This window comes from Emys orbicularis, chromosome 8 (genome assembly GCF_028017835.1).
Source record: "Emys orbicularis isolate rEmyOrb1 chromosome 8, rEmyOrb1.hap1, whole genome shotgun sequence".
In the NCBI taxonomy this organism is placed as follows: domain Eukaryota; kingdom Metazoa; phylum Chordata; order Testudines; family Emydidae; genus Emys; species Emys orbicularis.
The window spans coordinates 46,083,864-46,107,667 of NC_088690.1; the positions used below are offsets into that span (position 1 = coordinate 46,083,864).

Consider the following 23,804-nt stretch of genomic DNA (forward strand, 5'->3'; position numbering starts at 1 on the left):
GGATTGGGCCCTCTGCTTGTCTTGCTGTGTGTCAATTCTTTGAGAAATATTTATATGATTTGTGGAAAATTATGATTTCTTTAATATTTTCTGCATTTTGTTAAATAATGGTGCCAAGTACTAAAAAACTATAGAGCAACTGAAAGAGAGATGGTCTGTATAGCATTTAGACACTAGAATGCAGAACAATACCTATGTGTCCTTTTCATCAAGAAATACATTTTAGATAGTAAAGTAAACCAGTTTCAACACCGTAAATCCACTCCATATTTGATAAGTAGACTCTAATTTATTCAGAAAACTGAATATTTGCTTTGAATAGTAGTTCCTGTGAGTGTTGTTCCTCAAAGTACAACAGTTAGTGCTGTTGTAAAATAAATTGTGATTAGTTCCTAACTGTGAAACTGATTGCATTAGTCATAATATTTACATTTTTTTACTTATGAAGTGTCAGTAGGAAAATGTATTATAAAAATAATTATTAATCCATTAGAAATCCAGAATGGCTAGCAAAGTAGGCAATATTGTGAGAGCCAACTGCTTATGTGCAGAGATTTTTACAATCATTCGGCATCACAGTGAACCTTGGTATAAGTTTAGAATTTAGAATATTAGGTTTAAAATGACAGCATTCTTTGAACCCTATTTGATATTGGAAATAGTACATTTAAGCAGATACCTGTCATTGTTTAAAAATAAATGGATATTTAGTGTAAAATGCTGAAGGGCTGAGATGTCCAAAGTTTGCGAATAGAGAAACTCTTTTCATTAAAATAATGATCTACATATTCTGAGGTTACCTTTTGTTTAAGTAAATTTGTTTTAAACTGCCCTCCATTTCTGTTCTTTAGCAAGTCCACTTTCTCACGGTTTGTGACTTGTCTTATTCTTAGTGGCCTGATTTAATAGGAATGCTGATTGAAACATAAGCAACTCCCACTCATATTGGAATAGTATCTTGAATATCCATCTGGGAGATTTGAGTACCTTGTGCTTAGGTTTGTAGACAAACAAACATGTGATTTGTGTCAAGAGGCCTGTGACAAGTTTATTTTAGAGAATTCACAACCAAACTTTAAAGGAATACTGGATCCAGTCCGACAGTCTGTGAAGCTCTAATCCTGCAGGCCAAATTCATGCAGGTGGTTTCTGAAATCAATGGGACTACTCACCCAACTTTGATTCTGTAAACATTTGAGCACTTGCTTTACTTAGTTACCATGAGTAGAGACTATGCGCATGTATAAGTGTTTGCAGGATCAAGGTGAGTAGGTGAGTAGTCCCACTGATTTCAGAAAGACCACTTGCATGAATTGGGCCTGCAGGATAGGAATTTTACAGATTACAGGACTGGATCCAGTATTCTTTTAAAGTTTGGTTGTAAATTCTCTAAAGTAAACTTGTGAAAACTTGCGTAAATTTGGGCTGCAGGACTGGGTCCACAGTGAGGTTAAAAATAAGCATTTTAAACTATGTTGTTAAGAATTTAAATGATGAAAACTGAAATAATTTTATGAATTTATTTTGCATCATTCATTCTGTTTTTATATTTCTTTCTACGTGGGCAATAAAAAGAAACTAATCAGTTTCACTTTTATTTCTAGTCAGTTTCTTGTCATCTTTACTTTTTTGCCTTTGTGCACTACAAGCACAGAGTATGTGGGTTGCAAGAACCCCAGGGGAATGTTTCAATTAAAAATCCCCCCCAAATGTTTTCATTGGAATATTAAATATAAATATGTGAATATATTGATCATAAAATATTTTTATTTATTCTTCTTATGAAGGGTGAATTTTGGCCTTCAATCACCTTTACAGTGTTTCATTGACATATTATGTCAAGCAATCAAGGTACAAGTCACATGTGTTTAAATTAATTACAGTTTGACCTGATTCAGTTGCATTTTTGAAAGTTTAAAATCTTCAGGGAAATACAGTGAATATTTCCAAAGTTGTGACACATTCTTTGCTTACCTCTTTAATATGTCTAGATTTTACGTTTCAGATTGTCCCAGCATGTGGTAAAAAGCACCAACCAACCAAAAAAAAAAAACAACCAAAAACCCCCCCCACAAACCCCGACAGTCCCTTGATGATATCCTATTAGTTCCAACTTTTCCACATCTCTGCTTTACCCTTGCTTGCTAGTGTTTAACAGTCAGTGAAGTGACCTTCCCAAGAGGATCCAAGAATGGTCAGGGCAAGATAAAGATAAACATTTTGCTTTCAGTGCAGTTTAAGAACCCCATCTCTGACTGCCCTAATGGATCACTAGTGTCTCCTGGAAGCAAACTTGACTGTTATTCCTGCCTCCTGTGAATTGCTTGATTCCAGTTTTAGCTTTTGTGACTTCCTGAGCACCAACTGCCATACAAGCTACATAACAATTCACTTTCAACCTTATAACATGTTTGGTTTTGTTACTGATATTGTGTAAACATACATTTGAAATTTGTTAGTCTTTTGTTTTATGCATTTGTGTTAATAATATTGCCACTATCATGTCACCCCAGGTGACTCACATTTCCCCTCTTTGGCTTACCACCTCTAGCAAATTATTTTTCCACCTTTCCCTGTTAACATGCTCCAAGATTCCACCCCACAGCCAAGTAATTGAAATTAATCCATTCAGGAGCACTTCACAGCACCTATTCCCTCCTCTGTTCACACTTGAATCACTCCACAAGTACTGATTTATCCTAGTTCAGACTGGTTTATTTTCAAGCTTCTCCTTTGTTTTAACCACCGCTTTCTTTAGCTAGGCTCTTTTTGGAGAACACTGTGCCGATACCACTCCAGTGACACAGTTCTTGTCGGGACACTGCTAAAGAAGCTCTTGCCACTGCATATGGTCTGTGAGAGAGACCTGGACCACTGGCAAACCATAATTGCCAAGAGTGGAAAGTCCATTGTGATCTGGTGGAGCTACCCCTTGCCTGTTCTTGGGGAAGGTGGAAGCTTGAGGGAGCTTCCCTTGAACTACAAAATAATCTTTTGGAGGATAGATTTGCCTTCATTAGCAGTCTGTATGGGAGTTGTTAACATGACTCTTACTGCTATAGTGCAGTGTATCTTGGAGTATGTAGAATTCTTACCATATTTTATAGGGGAGTACCTTTGCCTTTATGCTGACACACCCTGTGGTTGCTGCAGTGGTGGTGGTTCTCTGCTTTCTGCTGCTCTTATTTATACCAGATAGACCCACGAGATGGTGAAGTTCTCCCCCGGGTATAGCTTACTAGCTTACTTCTTATCACACAAGGCTTTGACCATATTGATTGCTTATCTTATTGACTGAACATATAGGCTGGTCCCTCCCTCACCAAGCTTTATTTTATCCTTACATCCACTCTCCTCCCTCACCTCTACCATTACACACCCTCTCTTCCCACAAATTGCCTTATCTCCCATCCAACTCCTTTTCCTGTGCTCACTGCAACATTGTCTCTTCTCCTCTCAACAGAAAATGTACCTTCCCCTGCTCTTCAGTCTGTCATTGCTGACTATGTGTTGTGTCCTTGCTTACACAGATAGTTGGGTGGGGGAATCATCAACATATATTGGTAATCCCTAGCTGTCCCATCCATCCATACAAAAAAAAAATACAGAGAGCCATCAAGATCCATGTATGTCATGCCAAAGCAACATCTTTTTTTTTAATAATCCATGCCCTCCCTTCTTCTGACACTTCCATTGCTTAATTTAATCATTAGTGATCTTTAAACTTGGAGCTTGATCATGCAAGTGCTTATGCATGTAACTATACTATGTTTGCAAGATGGGGGCCTTAGATAGTAAGCTCTTCACGGGAGTGGCCTGTTATTTTTAAATGTCTGTAGAGCACAGCTGTGGCACTGCAGAAGTAATAATCATATTTAAGATATATTTATTACTTGGTTAACCTTGTGGTGAAGCTGGTGATGCATCAACAGTGTGTGGTTGATCCCTTTTTTATCAGTGAGGTAGGCATCTGTGTCAGGTGCTGTTTGTTTCATTTGACTCAATTGTTTCTTGTAGCAACACTTCTTTAGGACTCTGGGCAAAAAATAAGTATCAGTCCATCAGAAGCTACGTTAGAACAACATTAAGGGTTGTCCTGTAGTTTGGATAGCTGGATCTTACATTGGGATGAGGAAGGAGTTGCCTAAGTGGCAGTCCACAAAGGGATTCTGGCTCACCACCCAGAGTGCCTCAGAGAGATGAGGGGGATATGTGACAGAAGGGGAGCTGCAACACCATTTCAGATGGGTGCAGCATAAGGTCCTCCTTTGTTGACCTTTCTTTGCAGGCTGATGTATAAGGGAGTAGGCTTGAGGTCTTATTTCCTCTGGTTGTCAAGTGCACTGCCAGCACTAAACACTCCTGGTTCTTGTATATGGCAGCTTGAGCCTGAAAGGTGCTCAGCATTCTGGCACTTATCCAGTAAAACACTTTAGCACATGCATAGCTTAAAACCATGCATAGTTCCATTGATTTCAATTAAGGTAAATTACACGTTTCTCACCAGTATGTAATAGCATGCATTCTTTAAAAAGGCCCTATCTCAATAACAATTTTTACCATAAACCAATTAATTCAGTTGACATAATTGTGTTGGAAACTAAAGTCTCCTGATTCATTATTTGGGAGGTGAGAAATATTTTCAATTACATTTTAAAATGTCTGAGCTTTTTGTAATTTGTTTCCATTTTGTGAAAACCTGCCAGATTTTTATTGTTTGTTTATTTTCTGTTATTGCTTTTGCTCAAAAAATGAACCCCTACGATTGGTCTAATTTTTTTAACAAAATACTCTGTTTTAAAGAGTGAAATTTCAATTTGATGAAGATCAGCTTTCATATGAAAATGTACAAGACATGACATTATAGAAAAAAATTAAATTGCAGTATGCAAAATTTTGCTGTCCAAAGATGGCTTGGAATCACATGAACATTTTTTCACAATTTTTTTTTCACAGCCCTATTTATAATATATAATTTACATGAATGCAAATTATTTTTTTAAGGAGGAAAGGGGGGAAACTTCTGTCTCTTGCATTTAGGAAATATTCTACTGGATTAAAAAAAAGTGGAAATCTGGTTTTCATTTTTGACAAACCAGGTTTCTTTACACTGACCCTTGCTCTCTTATTTCAACATTAGTGAAATATAACTGTAATTGCTGACACATCTCTCCTTTTAAAAGAACTTATGAATGTTTTTCCCCTTGAATTAAATAAGCTTCAATTTTAATAACTTTCAAAATAATCATAAACTACAGAACAAAGAAAGTGAAATGACAAGCATTTATTTTTGCAACCTTGAACTGTGTAACTGTTTCTTGTACTGTGAATTGTACTCTTTTTTTTTTTTCTTTTGAGGTGTAAGTAAAAAAACTTAAATGAGCATTGGTGTGTGCTCTCCATGGGCTAACCGAATCAGACTCTAAACTTTTATCTGGATCTATGGAGCTTGGATATAAATTGAAAAGATCACAGCTATGGGGAGAAGACCTATACTGTAAAGGCCTTTCTGCATAGATTATGAACATCATAACTCAATAATTTTTTTTCAAAACTATAGTTATAATTGGACCCAATGGGGGTCTCTCTCTTTGATCAGATCACAGTAACTGTGACTTTACAGTGGAAAATGTCACTACTGTGAAGGTTTATCACCTGTAGAGCTGGTCTTTTCTCTGATGCCATGTTCAGTTCTCATTAGCATTATTCAAAGTTTAGTTGTTAATTAGGTTGACACTTCAATTACAATCATCATCTACAAGAACAGCCATGACTGCTTGCATAAAGAAACAAAAAGATATTCATTCTTGCATACATTTATAAAAGAATGAAACCTGTTTTGGTGATACTTTGTGCTTATAAGGGTAGCCTAAATGTTCTGTTTAAAGAGTAACCCGACTTAAAATAAATAATGCTTTGGACAGTATCTGATAACTTATGTATTGTTTTGCAAGGCACTTTGCAATAAAAATTAATATGGAAATACATCTTCGTAATAATTGGAATTGATTTTTTTTCTCCAACTGTCTGGTATTTGGCATCTTAAAACAAGGATGGAAGAACTGTTCTTATTAACTACATTCACGCATCTTTCTTGTTTTTAGGAATATCAGAATAATTCCAAAATATATGATCTTGCTCCAAAGCTTCCTTAACAAAAGAATGGCCTTTTAATCTAACATTACTCATGCCTTCCAGAGTTGTACCATCAGAACTTGTTTACCACATAAAACAGGGTAGATCTTCAGAAATCAGATGCTGGAATTAATGTTTTTTTCTTAATGCAGGTGCCTCATCACTAATAAAAGGGTGTTATCCCCTCCCTTTTCCATCCCTTTCACCCCCCCCTCCACCCCATTCAGCTGTTTTATTCCTTAGGACAATTCTAAAGACACTGCACTATTGAATTTATACAGGCTTTCCCCAACAAGCAAACAATAGTGGCAACTGCTCCCATGATGCATGAAAAATGATGCATGCTAATAAGTTGGCAACAAAAAATCTAAAATTGAGTGGTAAGTGAGCTTTAAGTGCCCTTAAAAATAACCCTCCACAGCATAAATGAAAGATGCCCAACTGGCTTCATCTCAGACAAGCAGACACATGTTATGATTGCAAAAAATCTGCAGAAAAGTGGCTCACAAGCAGTTTACTGTAAAATAATTAAAGCTTATTTATGTCAAGAGGCCTTGGGAAAAAAAAGAGAGCATAAACCAATTTACATTAGCACTTTACCATCATCCCCCGCTTTCGTTTCAATTAACAGACCAGCAGGTGCTCTTTGCAGTTAAAAAGATAAGCTATCAAGGAGGAGGATGAATTTTTGGCTGACCTGTAGACACTGTGGTTTGCCTGCTGATTGGGTTCATACCTTGCTGTACCAATTTCTGAGGTGTTAATTTAACTGTTCCTCTCTGTCATGCAGGTCTCAGCCTTGAAAAATAAACTGAAGAAGCAGTCTACAGCTACGGGTGATGGAGTAGCTAGGGCCTTCCTTAGGACACAAGCAGCATTGTTTGGATCCTACAGAGATGCACTAAGATACAAACCTGTAAGGCTTTTTATTATTTTAATTTGTTTTCTTTTATTCATAAGAACAGAAACTCATTATTTTACTGTCTGCAAGAAAAGTACTAAAGTCTTATCACAATCTTAAGGGTTTCAAAAAACAAAATGCCCTAAACGTTATCTTAAACTTGGTAATAAGCTGGTATTCTAGAAGTTGGGTACACGTGCTTCTTTGACTTTTGAACCTTGAGCATCTGAACAATCTGTGTTTTACTTACAGTAGGTACTTGCCCGCCAGCAAACTACTTTCCCTTTGTCTCAGTCATAGAAACTAAAAATGGAGCTCTAATAAAGAAACTACTTGTATGGCTCACTTAGGATTAGTGATGGACTGCAGGAACTGACAAGGTTGGGGAAGGGACTGACTAATTTGGAGGTTGGTCATTTTCTCTATTAGAATCCCCCAAAAGTGGGATGTGGTGGAAGCCAAGAATCTTTTACTACCTCCTAGCAAAGGTTTGGAATCATCTAGTGGAACTGTTTTTGGTTTGGCTGTGTCAGGAAGCAGGGCCTGCAGCAGAGCCAGTCTCCAAGCAACCTAATGACCACAGCTGGCCTGTAGTAGACTGCCTGATTGGCTACACTGACTGATTGGTTAGAAGAGGCAGCAGACCAGCTCTTTAAGCCCTGCTGCAGAAGCCCTTCAACAGTTGCTCAAAATATTTGCCATTGGCTGTGTTAGCGCCTGTGCCTGCCAATAGTCCCAGCCTTGTGCTTGCCTTGCCTCACTTCAGATAACCTGCTCCTGATTCTTGGCTTCAGTTCCTGATTTCTGACTCTCTTCTCTGGCATCAGGCCTCTGATTCTGTCTTTGACACCGGGCTCCAATTCCTGACTACCAACTCCTGCTCTAAGCACTCAGCCTGACTCCTGCTCTAACCACTCGGTACAACCGCCCATGCCCTGATCACTGACAAGCTGTTTGGTGAATCCAGCATTCTCATGACCTGTGACATTCCTACTTTGATATCAGTAATAGGGCAGGAAGGGATGAAAGCCCGGTCTGTCTTAGCAAAATTTCAGAATATGTGTGTTTCTGAGGTTCAGTTCTTGCTTTGTAGACTGGAGCTAGCATGGATCTTTGTCTTTTCTGTTTTGTTAATGCTAGTGGAGTAATGCTGAGCCTATTGCTGACAGATGTGGTTAATGCCTATCAAAAGGTGGCACTTTCACAGCTGCAAATAGATGTTCAGAGAAGCAGCCTACTTAAAATACTTTCCTCTAACACTGACTTATTTGCAAACTACTGAGTGGTCTCTAATCTCCGTTTGGGGAAGGATAGTGAGATCATGTTGGTTTGGTAACTCCAGTATATCATGATCTGATATTTCTGACACTTTTATCTAAATTCTGACTGCCTGATGTCCTGGATTCAGCTCTAGTTAACAGAATTGTTGGTGATCTTATGATAGACATGAGGGATCTGTCATTTGAAATCTGTCAACCTCTGATTCAGATGATCACTAGATGTAAGTGGGTAGGCTGTGGTTCCTGATAGTAATAGGCAGAATTGTTTGTGATCTCTTAATTACACTCATTCTGGGATGAGAGATACACCTCTACCTTGATATAACGCTGTCCTCGGGAGCCAAAAAATCTTACCGCGTTATAGGTGAAACCGCGTTATATCGAACTTGCTTTGATCCGCCGGAGTGCACAGACACCCCCCCCCCCCGGAGCACTGCTTTACCATGTTATATCAGAATTCGTGTTATATTGGGTCGCGTTATATCGGGGTAGAGGTTTATCAGAAAGTAGTGGTGGGTGCCTTCTTGTTGCCCAAGGCTCTCTTTTACAGGCTGCCTTGTTTACTGTTGACCTTTTTCGTACTGATCCCTCACTATCATTCTGACTGGCAGAGACAAGGCAAATGAGGGAATATCTTTTATTGGACCAAATTCTGTTGGTGAGAGAGACAAGCTTTCAAGCCACACAGAGCTCTTCTTCAGGTCTGCTGTGTGGCTTGAAAGCTTGTCTCTCTCACCAACAGATGTTGGTCCAATAAAAGATATTACCTCACCCACCTTGTCTCTCTACTATCCTGGGACTAACATAACTACAACTACACTGTATTCTGACTGGCAGGCATTTTTCTTTAGATGAAAGATAACTAACTAAGTTGACCCATATAAGATTGAAATGGTGTACCAGGGATAAGCAACTGAGATAAGCAATTTTAAGGAATGTGTGAATGTGCTATTTTTTGTACATGGGTGGCCTATAGCAACTACAAAATTTTAGATTTAAAATAATTGCTATTTGACCCGAAAGTCCATGTTACAATAGTATCCAAAATGGCTATGCAAAATTTCAAGATCTGTAGAATCCAGTGCAGGACACGAGTTATGAGTGCATTTCAGACACCCAATCTTCTTCTTTCCCTGGAAGTTCTCCCCATTACAGGTTTCAGAGTAGCAGCCGTGTTAGTCTGTATCCGCAAAAATAACAGGAGTACTTGTGGCACCTTAGAGACTAACAAATTTATTAGAGCATAAGCTTTCGTGGGCTACAACCCACTTCTTCGGATGCATATAGAGTGAACCATATATTGAGGAGATATATATACACACACATACAGAGAGCATGAACAGGTGGGAGTTGTCTCCCCATTACAGACCTTCACAGTTATTCTTACTTTTGCTGTCTCCATAATAGATTGTTGTAATTTGTTCCAAATGAGATCTATATGAAATTGATTTGGAAGCTGCAGCCATTGCAGAATGGGGTTGCCCATCTGCTCATTGCTATAAGAGTGAGGGAGCCTTCAGTGTTGATTGTCTGCAGTTTGCATTGACTGTTGGTGCACAAACAAGTGAATTTCAGTGTCTTAATCTACATCTAATATATGTGAACAAGAAAGTGTTGTTGAGGTAGAGCAGACTCTCCTTACATTCTTACCTGATGTTTGATCTGGAAATGACCAAGGAACAGGTCCTTTTTGGTTCAGTAAGTCTGCTGGAGTTCATCTATAACTATCTTCAAGGTGCTGCACGAGGTCTCCTTGTTCAGCTCAACTTCCCTTTTAACAACTTCTTCTCTTTTTACTTTGGTAATATTAAAAAGTCACCATTTTTCATCAATTGCTCCATTCCAATTTGAGAAACCCATGTTTTCCATTGTACTGATAATAATATGAAATTGTAATACAAGTTGGCAAATATTTTTTAATAATAACCTATGTAGCTCCTCCTTTCAGGATTATTTGCTTTTGCCCTCCCTCTGCCTCCCCTCCTTTTTTTTTACTCCAGCGGTCATATATAAGAGAAATTTATATGTGGACTCACTATGGGAAAGGGTCTAATTAGGGCACCATTTTGGAATTTCTCAGCCTGCTGGCCATTGTCAGCCTGTCTTAGATTGGAAGATACCAGTCAAAAATGGAAAATATAACTTAAGAAAAGAAATAGCTAGAATATTTAAAACTTAACATTATTTCAAGTGATAATATTCAATGTCAATTGCTGTTCATATTGTTTTAACTAATACAGGTTCCACCATGCCCAGAAGCTATTTTTCCTTGGAGATAAATCTGAACTCTTCTAAATTGCTATATAAAATAGAAATGTAGTACACAGTATTTGTTTATGAAATTCATGTATTATTTCTTTAGACTTCTGATTTACAGGATTCTTAGTGTGCTGTTACAGTTTTATCTCTGGGTTACCAGTTTGAACTTTGTCCAGGTTAATAGTTACTGAGAGTTGTTGTCTAATGACTGATCAAAGACCTACATGAAATGAGTTGGTTTCAGTTCAGTACCTAGTGGATGTGGATCTATATCACAAAAAAACCTCATCACAGTTAATTGGCACCATTTGGGAGTATTCTCAGAAGAGATGTGTCCTGTACTGAATGGGTATAGAGAATTTACTCTCTCTCATGCCAGAAACCATAGTGATGGGTGCAGTATGAAAACTCAAATAAGAGTCACAGACCGTATCTACTTTCATATTGGGCTTCATATAATGTTTCACATTGGCATTTTAAAGGGATATACTCAAATGAGAAGATTCACTCTATAATTTTAAAATAATTATAATGATATAAATAAGGTGACCATATTTTCAGAATCAAAACCTGGACTGCTTTTGTGGCACCATTTTTATGGTCACAAAACAGCCATACAAAAGTACACTTTTTTAATTGTATGTTGGGGTTACTACTGTTTGCTTTTGACCAGGGCTGGCTCCAGGCACCAGCTTGGCAAGCAGGTGCTTGGGGCGGTCCCTCCGGAGAGGGGCGGCAGATCCAGCTATTCGGCAGCAATTCGGCGGACGGACCCTCACTCCCGCTGGGAGCGAAGGACCTTCTGCTGAATTGCTGCCGCAGATCGTGATCGCGGTCGCGGCTTTTTTTTTTTTTTTTTTGGCTGCTTGGGGCTGCCAAAACCCTGGAGCCGGCCCTGCTTTTGACTCAAAAGCATATTTTTCAGTTTGGTGGATTTTTTTCCAGTACCCTAATGCACTGAATGAGTTTAACTTGAAACATGAAATATTCACTTTGGGTAAAAGAACAGCTTTGTTAGTGTTTGCGCTCATTCAACTTTCCCGTTAACTCCAAACACTGTTCTTCACAGTAAACACTTATTTCGTGGGACTGTTTGTTTCTAGTAAACACAGAACAAATTTTCCTCAGCATAACAGTATGTCTTGAACATACATACACCTCTATCCCGATATAACGCGACCCGATATAACACGAATTCTGATATAACGTGGTAAAGCAGCGCTCTGGGGGGGCAGGGCTGCGCACTCCAGCGGATCAAAGCAAGTTCGATATAACGCGGTTTCACCTATAACGCGGTAAGATATTTTGGCTCCCGAGGACAGCGTTATATCGAGGTAGAAGTGTATTGTAGTTATTAAAAAATATGATTGATGAAATGGAAAAGTGGAATACGGAAAGAAGTTCTGGGACACCAGCACATCATATGAAAACTTGGGACTATCCCATTAAAGGCAGGACATCTATAAAGGTGACAGTTCATATCATTTGTAAAGAATAATAGTAAGAAATACAGTCTTGCTCATAAAAGTTTAGTTTGGTGTTATTCCCCTGTAAAAGCAATAATAATCGATTGCTCTCACTTAATACAGTACTACAACAAACTAATATAAAACAATCAAGTTGATACTGCTTCCAAACATTGGTAATTTCAGTAATTGTAAAAAGACAGACAGACAGACTCTCTCTCTCTGTTTCTTTCTATCTGTAACCCTACAATTGTAAAAGTTCCACTTCCCCATATTTACCATTTTATTGTGTTTCCAATATTTCCAATGAAGTGAAGGAAGAGAAAATAAGATAATTGATTCTGTTCTTAATTTCTCTTTATTTCTTCCCTATTATTTGGTAAATGGCTATAAAATGGGAAATGAAATCAAAACTAAACCTCTTTATTGGCTCACTGAATAATGATGAGTTTGTACACACAGGGCCGGCTCTAGGCACCAGCAAAACAAGCTGGTGCTTGGGGCAGCACATTTTTAGGGGCGGCATGGCCGGCGCCAGAATGCCGCCCCTAAAAATGTGCCCCGGCCGCCCTAGCTCACCTCCGCTGCCGCTCGCGCGCCGCTACTCGCCCTCCCTCCCAGGCTCTCAAACCTGGGAGGGAGGGGGAGATCCCGAGCGGCCGCGGCGCATGAAACAGCCGTTTCGCGTGCCGCTGCTCCCCCTCCCTCCCAGGCGCCCGCGCCGCGGCCACTCGGAGTCTCCCCCTTCCTCCCAGGCTCTCAAACCTGGGAGGGAGGGAGGGAGGGGGAGCAGCGGCCGCTCGGGATCTCCCCCTCCCTCCCAGGTTTGAGAGCCTGGGAGGGAGGGGGAGACTCCAAGTGGCCGTGGCACGGGTGCCACTTCTCCCCCTCCCTCCCTCCCCCCCCTCCTAGGCTTGAGAGCCTGGGGGGAGGAGGCAGGGCTGGGGATTTGGGGAAGGGGCGGAGTTGAGGCGGGGCCGGGGGTGGGGTAATTAAAAAACGGGGGGGGGGGGGGGGTGGCCAAAATTGTTTTTGCTTTGGGCGGCAAAAATCCTAGAGCCGGCCCTGTGTACACAACTCCTGCACAAGCAAGATTTGAGTCAGAGTCTCTATGCCAGAGGAATTTGGCCATAAAACTTACTTAACTGGCCCATCAGGAATTAAGGGTGAATCTCTACTGGTATAGAGCTGATGTAGGGGAAGTTAAGCCACTCCCCCTTTTTGCTGCCATGAGAACAGCCACCGTAAGAAGAAAAGGAGGTGGCTGGGATATCCCTGTGCCATGCCAATCCTCAGCTGTTAATTTTTGGCCCTTTGGGCTGTTTGCAACTGTTGTAAGCTAGAAATAACCATATATTGCTTTAGCTTAGCACAGGAGACCATCCCTGCCCAGAGACATTACTAGGATTGGGGGATTGTGAAGGTGAGTTTTAAGTCACTTGTGCACACACAAACCCAACTTATATTATATTCAGTACAGGTGCAACCCAGAATCCCGCCTTCCATTCTCAACTCTTCCTTTTCAAATTAGGTTCCATAATATTTGAACATTTATCATAAGAACAATGGTCCATCTAGCCAAGTATCCTGTCTTCCAGCAGTAGCCAGTACCAGATGTTTCAGAGGGAATGAACAGAACAGGGCAATTTCAATTAATCCATTCCCTGTCATCAGTCCCAGCTTCTGGTATTTGGAGGTTTAGGGACACTAGGAGCATGGGTTTGCATCCCTGACCATCTTGGGTAATAGCCATTGATGGACCTATCATCCATGCATTTATCTAATTCTTTTTTGAACCCAGTTATACTGCTGGCCTTTACAGCCGCCCATGGCAACAAGTTTCACAGGTTGACTGTGTGTTGTGTGAAGAAGTACTTTCTTTTGTTTGTTTAAAACCGTCTGCCTATTAATTTAATTGGGTGACCCCTTGTTCGTGTATTTATGTGAAGGGGTTAATAATGCTTCCCTATTCATTTTCTCTACACCATTCATGGTTTTATAAACCTCTATCATATCCTCTCTTAGTCACCTCTTTTCTAAGATGAACAATCCCAGTCTTTTAAAGCTCCCCTCATATGGAAGCTGTTCCATACCCCTAATCATTTTTGTTGCCCTTTTTCGGTACCTTTTCCAACTCTAACATATCTTTTTTGAGATGGGGTAACCAGAAATGCATGCAGTATTCAAAGTGTGGGCGTTCCATGGATTTATATAGTGGCATTATGATATTTTCTGTCTTATTACACTGCTCTACAGCCAAAATGCTTCTGAAATAAATGTAGTCAAACTTTACTAATTCTGGGTCACTGAGAACGAAAATGATGCTTTAAATTGTTGATTGGCTCTAGTTTTCAAGATATGCTATTGGGTCAGTATATACGACCCTTGATTTGGGAATGGCGGAGGATAAGTGAGTTATAAAGGGAAGGGATCTCAATTTAAACCAGAAATGACTAAAATACATCTTTGACTGGATCTATGAATAAATCTATGACTAGGTTTGGACAGTACTTACTTTTTAGGCAAAACAATGAATGATGCAATCTGAAGCTGGTATTGCATCATACATTATATGAATTGCATCATGTTATTCCTAGAAGTCATGGATGATGCAATCATAACGAAGCTTACATCACTCTGCTGAACAAATTGCCCTATATCAGCTCTAGAAATCATACAGTGTCGTGCTCTCCTATTTCTCAGTGTTTGATTTTGCAAAGGGACACATTTCTGTTTAGCCAAAGTGAGCAGAGATGCCTCGTACTTGTGTGAACAGTGCAGATAACTTCTGCTATGTTTGTGGTGAAGTGACTTTTGCATCACAAAAGCGCAGTATAACCACTATGGTTAAGAAAGCCTATCACCTTTATTTTGGCTGCAAAATTGGAGATCAGGACAAGAGGTGGACCCCACACATATGCTGCAACACTTGTGCAACAAATCTTCGCCAGTGGTTGAACAGGAAAAGGAAATCTATGCCTTTTGCAGTGCCAATGATTTGGAGAGAGCCAACAGATCATACCAGCAATTGTTACTTCTGCATGGTGCCTCCAGTTGGGAAAGGTGTGTCAAAGAAGAAAAAGTGGACTGTGCATTATCCAAACATTCCATCAGCTATACGCCCAGTACCCCACGGAGAAGGACTGCCGGTTCCTGATGCACCAGAATCATTCTCACTTGAGTCAGACGAGGAAGAGAAAGAGGATGAAACTTCTGGTCCTGAACCATCAATGTCACAGGACCAACATTTTCTCCCATCCTCCTCCTCTGAACCACACCTCATAACACAAGGTGAATTGAATGACCTTGTCAGGGATTTGAACTACCCAAGAGTAAGGCAGAGCTGTTGGGCTCCAGACTACAGCAGTGGAATCTCCTGGCAGGTGATGTTAGGGTTTCCATGTTCCGTGACCGTCAAAAGGATCTTGTTCCATTCTTCTTCATGGAAGGTGATCTTGTAGCCTGCAACAACATCGATGGTGTGATGGCAGCCCTCAACATCGTTCACGATCCAGATGAGTGGAGACTGTTCATTGATTCGAAGAGGAGTCTTAAAGCTGTTTTACTGCATAATGGCAATGTTTTGCCATCAATTCCAGTTGGTCATGCAGTCCATATGAAGGAAACCTATGACAACATGAAACAACTTTTGAGGTGCATAAACTATGACCAACATCAGTGGCAGCTTTGTGGCGATTTGAAGGTTGTTGCTCTCTTGCTTGGTCTGCAGACTGGATACACAAAGTACTGCTGTTTTCTCTGTGAATAGGATAGTCGTGCAAGAGATTCCCACTACAACAAGAAAGATTGGCCACTCCGACAGTCATTGGAGCCTGGGAGGAAAAGTGTTCAGCATCCACCACTTGTTGAATCAAGGAAGATTTTGTTACCACCCTTACACATCAAGCTGGGTCTGATGAAGAACTTTGTCAAGGCCATTGACAAAACACAAGCAGCTTTCAAGTACCTCCGTAGAAAATTTCCAAGGTTAAGTGAAGCTAAGATAAAGGAAGGTGTCTTTGTTGGTCCCCAGATTCGTGAACTTCTTCGAGATGATGCATTTGACCATGCGCTGCGTGGCAAGGAAAAGACGGCATGGAAAGCCTTCCAGTTAGTGGCAATAAATTTTCTCGGAAACAACAAGGCAGACAACTACAGGTTGTTGGTGGAAAACCTCCTCAAGGCATACAAAAGCCTTGGTTGCAACATGTCACTAAAGATACATTTTTTGCACTCTCATCTAGATTTTTTTCCACCGAACTGCGGAGAAGTGAGCGACGAGCACGGCGAGCGATTTCACCAGGACATTGCAACAATGGAGAAACGCTATCAGGGCAAATGGAGCCCATCAATGCTTGCAGACTATTACTGGACAGTGACAAGAGATGCTCCATTTATTGAATACAAGAGACAAGCCAAGAAGCGCCGAGTAGACACTGAATAGGACTAAACTATGTACATAATAGTTTTTTGCCTTTTGTTTCATAATAAATTTTATTTATATAACCCTTTTGCTGATTTTTAAAGTGTTACATAAACAGGACAGGTGAAGTATTATCATGTAAAGCAACCATAAACACATGAAAAGACCTAGGTTTACAATTTATGATTAAAACTCTACTATCTACACAATATACATAGACATCAAATGTAAAAACTTAAATATCTTAGAAACAGTAGCCAATCAGTTGTTTTAATTGTCATATTTGAATTCAGCACATCAAAATACATAATAAATAGCACATTTTATCTCTGAAGCAGACGACTTCTCAAAAATTGTAGACCAGTGTTATCGGTCCCTTTCCTTATGGTTCCTAACATTCTGTTTGCTTTTTTCACTGCTGCTGCACATAGAGTGGATATTTTCAGAGAACTATCCACAATGATTCCAAGATCGCTTTCTTGAGTGTTAACAGCTAATTTAGACACCATCATTTAGTATGTACAGTTGGAATTATTGTTTCCTATGTGCATTACTTTGCATTTATCAACATTGAATTTCATCTGCCATTTTGTTGTCCAGTCACTCAATTTAGTAAGGTCCCTTTGTAACTCTTAGCAAACAGCTTTGGACTTAACTATCTGGAGTAATTTTGTGTCATCTGCAAATTTTTCCATTTCACTGTTCACCCCTTTTCCCAGACCATTTATGAATACACCCCTTTTCCCAAATAATTTATGAATATATTCCTTTAGGAATACCAATCCATGACATTACATAATGGTTCAAATATTGCGGTTATGTAAACCGAGATATGAGTTACACATCAGATGCAAAGGTTATAGTAGTGTAATTAGCATAATGATGTCGTCATTCAGTTTGTCTGCAAAATTGGTATTCTTTCTCTCCCCTTTATTTTACACTTTCTTGTTATGTTGTTTTTATGCTACAGGCCCTTGTATCCCATCCATGTAAACATTGCAATCATTTCCCACAGCACTTGAAACTTACTTTATGCAATGCATATACTACTAGACTGTTTGCATCGGATATGTAATTGATGTCACTGTTTACATCACTGCTGAATTTGACCCAAAGACTCCTATAGGGGTGGTGTCCAATTAGACCAGGTCTCGATTTTTGCCAAGATTTTTGCCAAGACTTTGTTCCAAAGTTGCAAATTATCTCCTTGGCAGCACTAGTGCACAGATATAGTTTAAGAACTGTAACACCTAGTCTTCAGGAATTGAGCAATCTGTTAGCCTTTCTTTTAATTCACTTTTCACAAATGATGTCTGAGCCTTATCATTACTCAAAGTTTTGTTTGGGTCAGTTTCCTTTCTGTTTTAATGTTAGGTGGTTTATTCTCCCCCCACTCCTACCCCCGCCCAAAGGGGAGGTAACTTCAATATCTTTTTCTTTTGTATGACTTAATCTTTCTGTTGCCTAACTTTTTGAAGGAAAGCCAGAATTTTTTAGCATAGAAAATAAATCATGCCAGTTTATATTCTTAACTCTTTTTTAATTAGATTTTTTTTAAGGAAGATTATTTGTTTTGTTATTGTATGTAAAATAGATTATTTTTCCTCCCTACTTTATCATGATGAATTACACTTTTATCACACCGGTGTTTATTCCCCTCCAATATTTTTAACAAATTAGTAAACAGTTTTTCTCCTTTGCTTATTTTCATGATGTGATGTTTAGTCCTTAAAAAGCATAGACTTCCACTCCCATTCATTACAAACTTTCACCCTCTTTTTTGCCAGAATCAATCTGTTTTGCTTACACAACCTTTCCTGTTCTGAACACAGACTGGGGATAGGCATACCTGGTTAAGCAAGAAGTTTCTATACCCTGAAAAGAGGTATTAGGTGACTAGTATTAGGGTATATTTAATGCTTGGGATTGGTGATTCCTGTTCTTATACCCCGTTCTTATACCCTAGTTCTTAACCAGCAAAGTGTATGTGTGAACCATGCCTTCTTCCAGGGCATTCTGTGAGGATCAGCAGCCAGGTTATCTGATTACACCTTCAGCATGGCATACAGGTTCACTTGTCTGTGGGGAAATATTTGCTTCTGGTTTATTTAGGCTTATGTTTCAGAATTTGATTGTTATCGTTTAGAGGGCAGGAGTACCTTGCAATGGGATCTGATTTGCCTTAACCCTTCTCCTAGAATTTGGGCTTGGGTTTAGCAGTGGCTGCAGCTAAGGCACTTTTGGAGGAAAGAAAATCCTATACAAGAATAGGCCTTTTGATTAGGTGCAGGACTCTTGTGCTTGATCCTAAGCCCCCCTGTAAGATTTTTAGCTTGAGGATTGTATTAAGGGCCACAACTTCATTTACAGGGTAAACCTCCTTTGGGCCTGTAGGGTCTTCAGTATGTATGGCTTAGTTGTGATTCCAGGAAGTGCCAGGTAATCTAGATTTTGCATTAGGTAAATAACATTGATGATAGAGGACTTTAAACTCAGACATTTATTTGTAAATTTTATTGGCACCATCCCAAATGGAAACAACAATAACGTCCTGCTTTGTTCTTGGTTACTATCTGGATCTTTATCTACTAAGATGCCATGAGAATGCCAGTAATTGTGGTATTTTCATCCTGGTACTATTAGATGCTCTCTTGTTACAAAGTGCAATGGTTTAACGTAAAAGTAGAGATGTTTTTTAAAGACTCAGAGTTTGGTTAATGCAGAGTTGGAGACTACAGTTCCGCTTGTTCTCATAATGTAACCAACATAGAGCTACTGTATACCAAAACTGTATTAAATATGTTAAATAAGCTTTAATATTAACGATAATGAGCAACTGCTACAAGTGTCGCATCTTTTTGGTAGGAAAAGAAAACCAAATAAGAAATTTCTGAACTACTTCTATGCATGGAAATAATTGAAATATGTATTTATTGCTGTTGTTAAATATTACTAGATTTGGAAAGCAACAGTATCTCTGCTAACCAAGATTGATTTTGATTTTAATATAATCATATAGGTTTAGCTTCATGTTTTATGTTTAACTTGAATGTTCCATCTGAGTCTGTGTAAATAGCTTAATGAAAATGCGAATGCAGCTTAGAGGAACTGATTCCTGCTGTGTGCAGCAACCCATAAAAGGGCAAAAAAATTCTATAGCAACTGTTGTTAAAAGGACAGATATCTTGTATGGGCATAGATTGTTTGGTCTGAGTATTAGCTGTCTACTTTTCAATATAGAATCCCTACTGGGTTTTGATCGAACTTGCTTTGAAAGTACATTGTAGATCAATACTAAAGTGGCTAATGGACTGTGTGCTAGTTAAATATCAGTGAAACATTCCTCCAAAACTCAAAGTTTCTGAATTTATTCAATAGTATTTGTAAAAATAAATCTGTTAGAAATGTGTAGTTCATATCAGAAAACTGATATAAATATTTTTATTCATAGTAATTCATTCTACTTTTTATAATAAAGCATTTCAGAATCCTCTTAGAATTACAGTACTTCAGGGTTATTCCTTATGCAATCTTATGTTAATCAAAATGTTTTACCCAATAAAATACAAGACATAAGGGTTTGAATAACTGTGGTGTGAGTTAAATTGCTAGATGGAGTTTCAGAAGTACAAGGGATGCACTGAAAAAAATTGCACTGATTTGAAAAATTCTGCTGGTTCTAAAGGAATTCTTATTCTGTATTTTTGATCTCCTGAGTAGAATCTTTCAAACTGGTGAAACTTTTAAAGCAAGCCTGCTTTAAGCAGGTGAGAATAACAATACATAAATGTATTCTTAAAGGCTTTTGTTTTTCAATGTAAACTGTTTATGGATCTAAATAAAATTACATTTAACATGCAGTTATTCTGTTTGTGAATCTGAGTTGCACTGCAAAGGGAGTGCAGATAGACCAGTGCTTACTGGAAATATTATGTCCCCATGGATGCTAGAAAAAGCCTGCTGGGGAACAACCCTCTTTATGCTTCAAAAATATGTACGAAGCACCCTCCCCAACAAGGTCATCACATCACAAAGGTATGACGGTGCCATAGAGCTAACATCTCTTAGGCTGCTAATGCTTTTGATATTACTAGCCACTCCTCCACCGATGCTTTACACTTCCTCTTATACTGGGACCTAGCCTCTCATATATGGATGCACTGGAAGGAAAAAATTCATTTGTGCTCACTTCCTCTCTTCAGTACTCTTACACATTGGGGGCATAGTTTAGTCCTTACATTTTCAAAACAAAATATTTGAAAATAATTTTCTTAGTTATTTACCTGTCGTGTCCTGAGTTTGAGGTTCTATGGTACTTCCCTGGCATATGTTGGTAGCATCAGAGGGGATAGCTGTTCTCTACATGCAGCTTTAGATGCTTTTTTTATTTATAAAATATGCCTCTTTGAAATTTCTAGGTGCATGTACGTATTAAAGAGTAATCATTACAAGCTGACTCAATGTCTCTAAAAGAATCAACAACTTTCCACTCCCAAAAGTGTGCCACAGGTCACTTCCTCAGGTAAAGACCTATGTAAAGAGGTGGACCTTGCAGTGTACTTGTGATGTATTGAACAAATGGGGGAAATAAGTTCCAGATGGGAGATGCTCTCTCAAAGACATCATGCTTCCAGTTTGCAGCCATTTAAATCTGAGGATTCAGTTTAAGCATTTCTGCTATCTCAGCTGTTGTGATCTTTTGTGACAAATCTGCTGAACAAAGAAAGGTTCTCTGGAATTGGGGGGCTGGTTGGTGATGAGTTGGTCAGAGAGGCAGATGATCTGGGGCACATGGGGGGGATGGTGACATTTTGAAGATATTTGGTAGATTGCTTATTCAGATCCAATATGTACTACAGCCTAGCAGCTAAGGCAACTTAAATTGTTTGCCCTGAGACATGATATAGCTGGTGAGCTACCAAGTACTGCACTGAAAAGGGATCGTGCACCACAGCTTTCCGTCCACCCCCTGAAGAAGGGAGGATTGTACTATAAAAATGAAGCATGTACTTTAGTGCTGGGCTGAATAGGGATGAACTTAACCATGTTCTTATGTGCTTTGATGAACTGGAGCCTAAGGCATCCAAGATCTAGTCTTTGAAAAATCAATATGGAAGGGAGCGCTTGAAAATATCAAAACAGGGTTTTAAAATGACATGTCAGTGGCTTTAATGTAACAGCTCTTTAGATAATACTCTTACCATTTACAAATAAATACTTTTGGACAAACTCAGTAATGTGCTGACAGATCACATGAGGGAAACTCATTCTCTCAATTCTTAAGCATTGAACTACATTGTAAACTAGAATTTAGGAGAATTTGTGTAAAGCAGCACCTAAGGTTGCCAGAGTTAGTAGGAGCAGGAGGAGGCAGTGATCATTGGCATAAATATGTTTGTCTTCAAAGTGGCCTGCAGTTTGTGTCTGAAAGGCTCCTCTGTTTCATTATTGTAAGGATCCACATAAGGAATGTCTTTGATCCTTTTTCTTCCCAATGCCAGAGGTATCTTTTACCCTATTCTGGGCTTTTACTATGTGTAAAAGTCTGTGGTAGTAAAATGTTCTATTAGCTGAGTCAGGAGTGTATTCTAATATTTTATGCAGGACCTCAAATTGTCTGCCTTACCTACATCTGGGAAAAACCCCTCCAACCTGGCGTATTTTTTTTATTTTTATTATTTTTTATTTTTAACCATGAAGGCATATGCTCTTGACGGGTAGGTCCTTTGCCTGCATGACAATACTCCCTGCAGTATATCTCTCTGAATCATTATCATGGAAATAATATGCAGACTATACATTGATGTATTAAAATATTTAAAACCTTCTCTATGCTAGTGGAGTTTATGGAAATTAAACAGTTACCAGAATAATATAATTTAGGGGAGTCTTCCTCCTGTAATTTGATATGGTCACTATACAGTAGAGATAGATACTCTTTTATGCAATTAAGGGATAACACAGGAGTTACAATATAATTTTACTGTTTCCAGTTACTTTGATTAGCATCTATTAGCTTGCAGTAAATACTGTATATATTTACCTTGTCTCATCACTGTGTGTTTTTGACATGTCTACTCAGTATTCTTCATATTATTCCTACCTTCTTTTCCAAAGGCCACACAATTTACTGCATTAACAATTCATCTGACCTCTTTTAAACCTTTTGTATGACTATGTAATGACTCCCAGAAAAGACAGGAGGAGTCTTTAATTTGACAGTGAAATTGGTGAAAGAAAATAGTTATGTTTTATAATTATTGCCTGCTTAATCAAATTAGCTGCACACACATTAATGTTATATTTAGCACAACAAATAGACAAATAATCTGATGATAATCATAACACGTTGGTGTCCAGTCAGAATTTCTGCTTGCTTTTGCCATTGGTTTAAGTGCAGTTAAATCACAGTAATTTTGTACAGTAGTTAAGATTCGTAACTCAAGCAGAGCATTGTCACCATCAAAATGTATTTTAGTGAAAACTTTAAAGATATCAACATTTTTGTCTTTTCAATGTTTTGTTACACTGTCTCTGCCTACTTTCCTTTTGAATTCAGTAAATACCTCTTTGATTGATGGGCAGTAACTGTACATGCTAACTTTTAAGGGGGGAAAATTGATGAAGGAGAATTTTAAATGTGCCAGTACTGGTTATAGCTAGGAGTACCTTCTAACGCGCTCTGTTTAAATTTAGGGAGAGCCTATCACTTTCTGTGAGGACAGTTTTGTGAAGCATCGTTCCAGTACTACCAAACAGTTCCTGGAAACTGCAGTGAATCTTCAACTTTTTAAACAGGTATGACAGGCCAATTGACCTCGTGATCTAACAGTTTCCTTCTAACAGATATCAGATATATATGTTCTCCTCTCTGCCTCTGTATCAACGCCTGCCAGCTTTTGAAAGCTCTCAAGAAGACCATTTTGAGAGGAAATATAGGAGAGAGAGGGAATGGCAAATGTTTAACTCCAATGAGTGTGGAAAAAATCTTCCCAATCCCATTGTATCTTAACACAGGCACAGAGACAATCCCCACTTTTACCCCAAAATGACTGGCTGTGTTTGCCTCTGGAGCCAATCAAGAACTCTCTTGACAAGGAAAAAGCAAGGAGCTCCCTGCTTTAGAAGCTGAACTTTTCAGCCTCTTCAGTATAGTCAGGCACTATTGGTCAACGGACAGAGGACCAAAGCACTTAACACTTTGTTCGTCAGAGACTGAGTCTGATTTAAGTACTGGATCCAAACTGTACTTGCTTCTTTGATTGGTAGAATCCACTAACCATGTGTACACAGAATTTTTCAAAATCAAGACCTCAGCCAAACAAATAAATTAATAGTTT

The 23,804-nt window shown here is 38.9% G+C and overlaps 1 protein-coding gene across 1 annotated transcript in view; it reads left to right on the forward strand.

Annotated features, from left to right (window-relative positions):
* DENND1B (DENN domain containing 1B) overlaps positions 1–23,804 on the forward strand; it is a 276,366-nt gene that overhangs the window by 207,021 nt on the left and 45,541 nt on the right. The window contains exons 14-15 of the mRNA XM_065409672.1: positions 6,926–7,051; positions 23,161–23,262. Coding sequence (XP_065265744.1) covers positions 6,926–7,051; positions 23,161–23,262 — 228 coding nt within the window. The remainder of the gene's footprint in view (positions 1–6,925; positions 7,052–23,160; positions 23,263–23,804) is intronic.